The sequence below is a fragment of the Chiloscyllium plagiosum genome, unplaced genomic scaffold (genome assembly GCF_004010195.1).
Source record: "Chiloscyllium plagiosum isolate BGI_BamShark_2017 unplaced genomic scaffold, ASM401019v2 scaf_17646, whole genome shotgun sequence".
Taxonomy (NCBI): Eukaryota; Metazoa; Chordata; class Chondrichthyes; order Orectolobiformes; family Hemiscylliidae; genus Chiloscyllium; species Chiloscyllium plagiosum.
In genome coordinates, this window is record NW_025197157.1 from 637 (window position 1) to 2,016 (window position 1,380).

Consider the following 1,380-nt stretch of genomic DNA (forward strand, 5'->3'; position numbering starts at 1 on the left):
TGTTCCTCACTGCTCCTTCCATGTTTCAAGTGAAATCTTCACAGAAAGTTGTTCCCACGCCCAGATTGTTGAATTGGATCTGATTTATATCCACAGCTCAGGAAGTAAAGCCAGTGATAGCACCCGGAGAGAGCAGTTTAAATAGGTTTCCAGTGGCAGGTTTTTGAATGGGGAGACCCCCCATCTCTCTCTCTGTGCCACTCCAGTATATAGACACTGTGATAGGGAGCCGTACATGAACCTCCTCCCCTTTCCCTGACACTGAGTCCAGTCACTTCACATTTAACCCGATCACACTGACACTGCTCCAAGTGAGCAATGCTGCTCTGATTCTCCCTGCCCAGGGACTGCCCTCTCCCCTGTTTCAGTCCAGAGAGATCTTTGTTCATGTCCTGAACTCCTTTTCCCATCATGTCGCCAGTGCCAGGAATCAGCAGTGAATAATCCCATTTCCCCATTCCCAGGACCAGCAAATCCCAACACAGTCAGGATGGGAATGAAGCTGTGCTGGTAGCTGGGGGGTGGTGTGTGATAGTTCCTCCCTTTTCACTGATTCCCCTGACTGTCGATTCTCTCAGTGAGTTTTTGTACCAGTCCAGCCCCATTTCGTCTCACTGTGCCTCTAGCACAATAATACATGGCGGTGTCATCCACTTTCAGATTTGTCACCTGTAGGTAAGATGTGGTCGTGTCCTTGGAAGGGGTGAATCGGCCTTGAACTCCTGGTCCGTAGTACTTGCTACTTTCTGAATAATAGTACAGCAGCCATTCCAGCCCTTTCCCAGGGACCTGTCTCACCCAGTGCATGCCGTAGCTGCTGAGGCTGAACCCACTCACTGTACAGGTCAGTCTGACAGACTCCCCCGGCTTTTTCACAACTGATTCAGGCTGTGTCAGCACGATCTGAGAGCGGACACCTGTGAATAAAAGAGAAACAGAAGAGAGCTCACTTTAATAAGCCGGTCAGATAAACAGAGAGTCCCAGAATCTGGGAAGAAGCAGCCTCACTGTGTGGGGAGAAAGCCCTGGGAACTCTCACCTGTCAGACAGAGCAGGAGGACACAGAGATAAGGAGTAATCCCCATCGTCGTGTGGAAGCAGAGACAGAGTCAGACACTCCAGAGATCCGGCTGCTTCAGGGCACCTTTGTCTGGAGCTGGAGTCAGTGCTGTTTAAATAGGGGAGTGAAGTGAGTGAGGGTTCACCAACTTCCCCAGCAGCTCCACCCACTGAAACCAGAAACAGAGCTTCCTGTCCCCGCCTCCAGCAGAGATTTCACTTCTCTCCAACAGGCAACAGATCAGCAGCAATAATCAGGTTAAAGATTCTGTTACACTCTGTCCTGGTTCATTATTTCAAAATTAAAGAGCTTGTGAACAA

The 1,380-nt window shown here is 49.9% G+C and overlaps 1 gene segment (V, D, J or C); it reads right to left on the reverse strand.

Moving 5' to 3' along the window:
* Window positions 1-419: 419 nt before the first annotated feature.
* Window positions 420-1,155, reverse strand: LOC122545917. The segment is given in 2 exon segments: window positions 420-917; window positions 1,040-1,155. Coding segments are annotated over 2 exon segments (417 nt in total).
* Window positions 1,156-1,380: the final 225 nt, after the last annotated feature.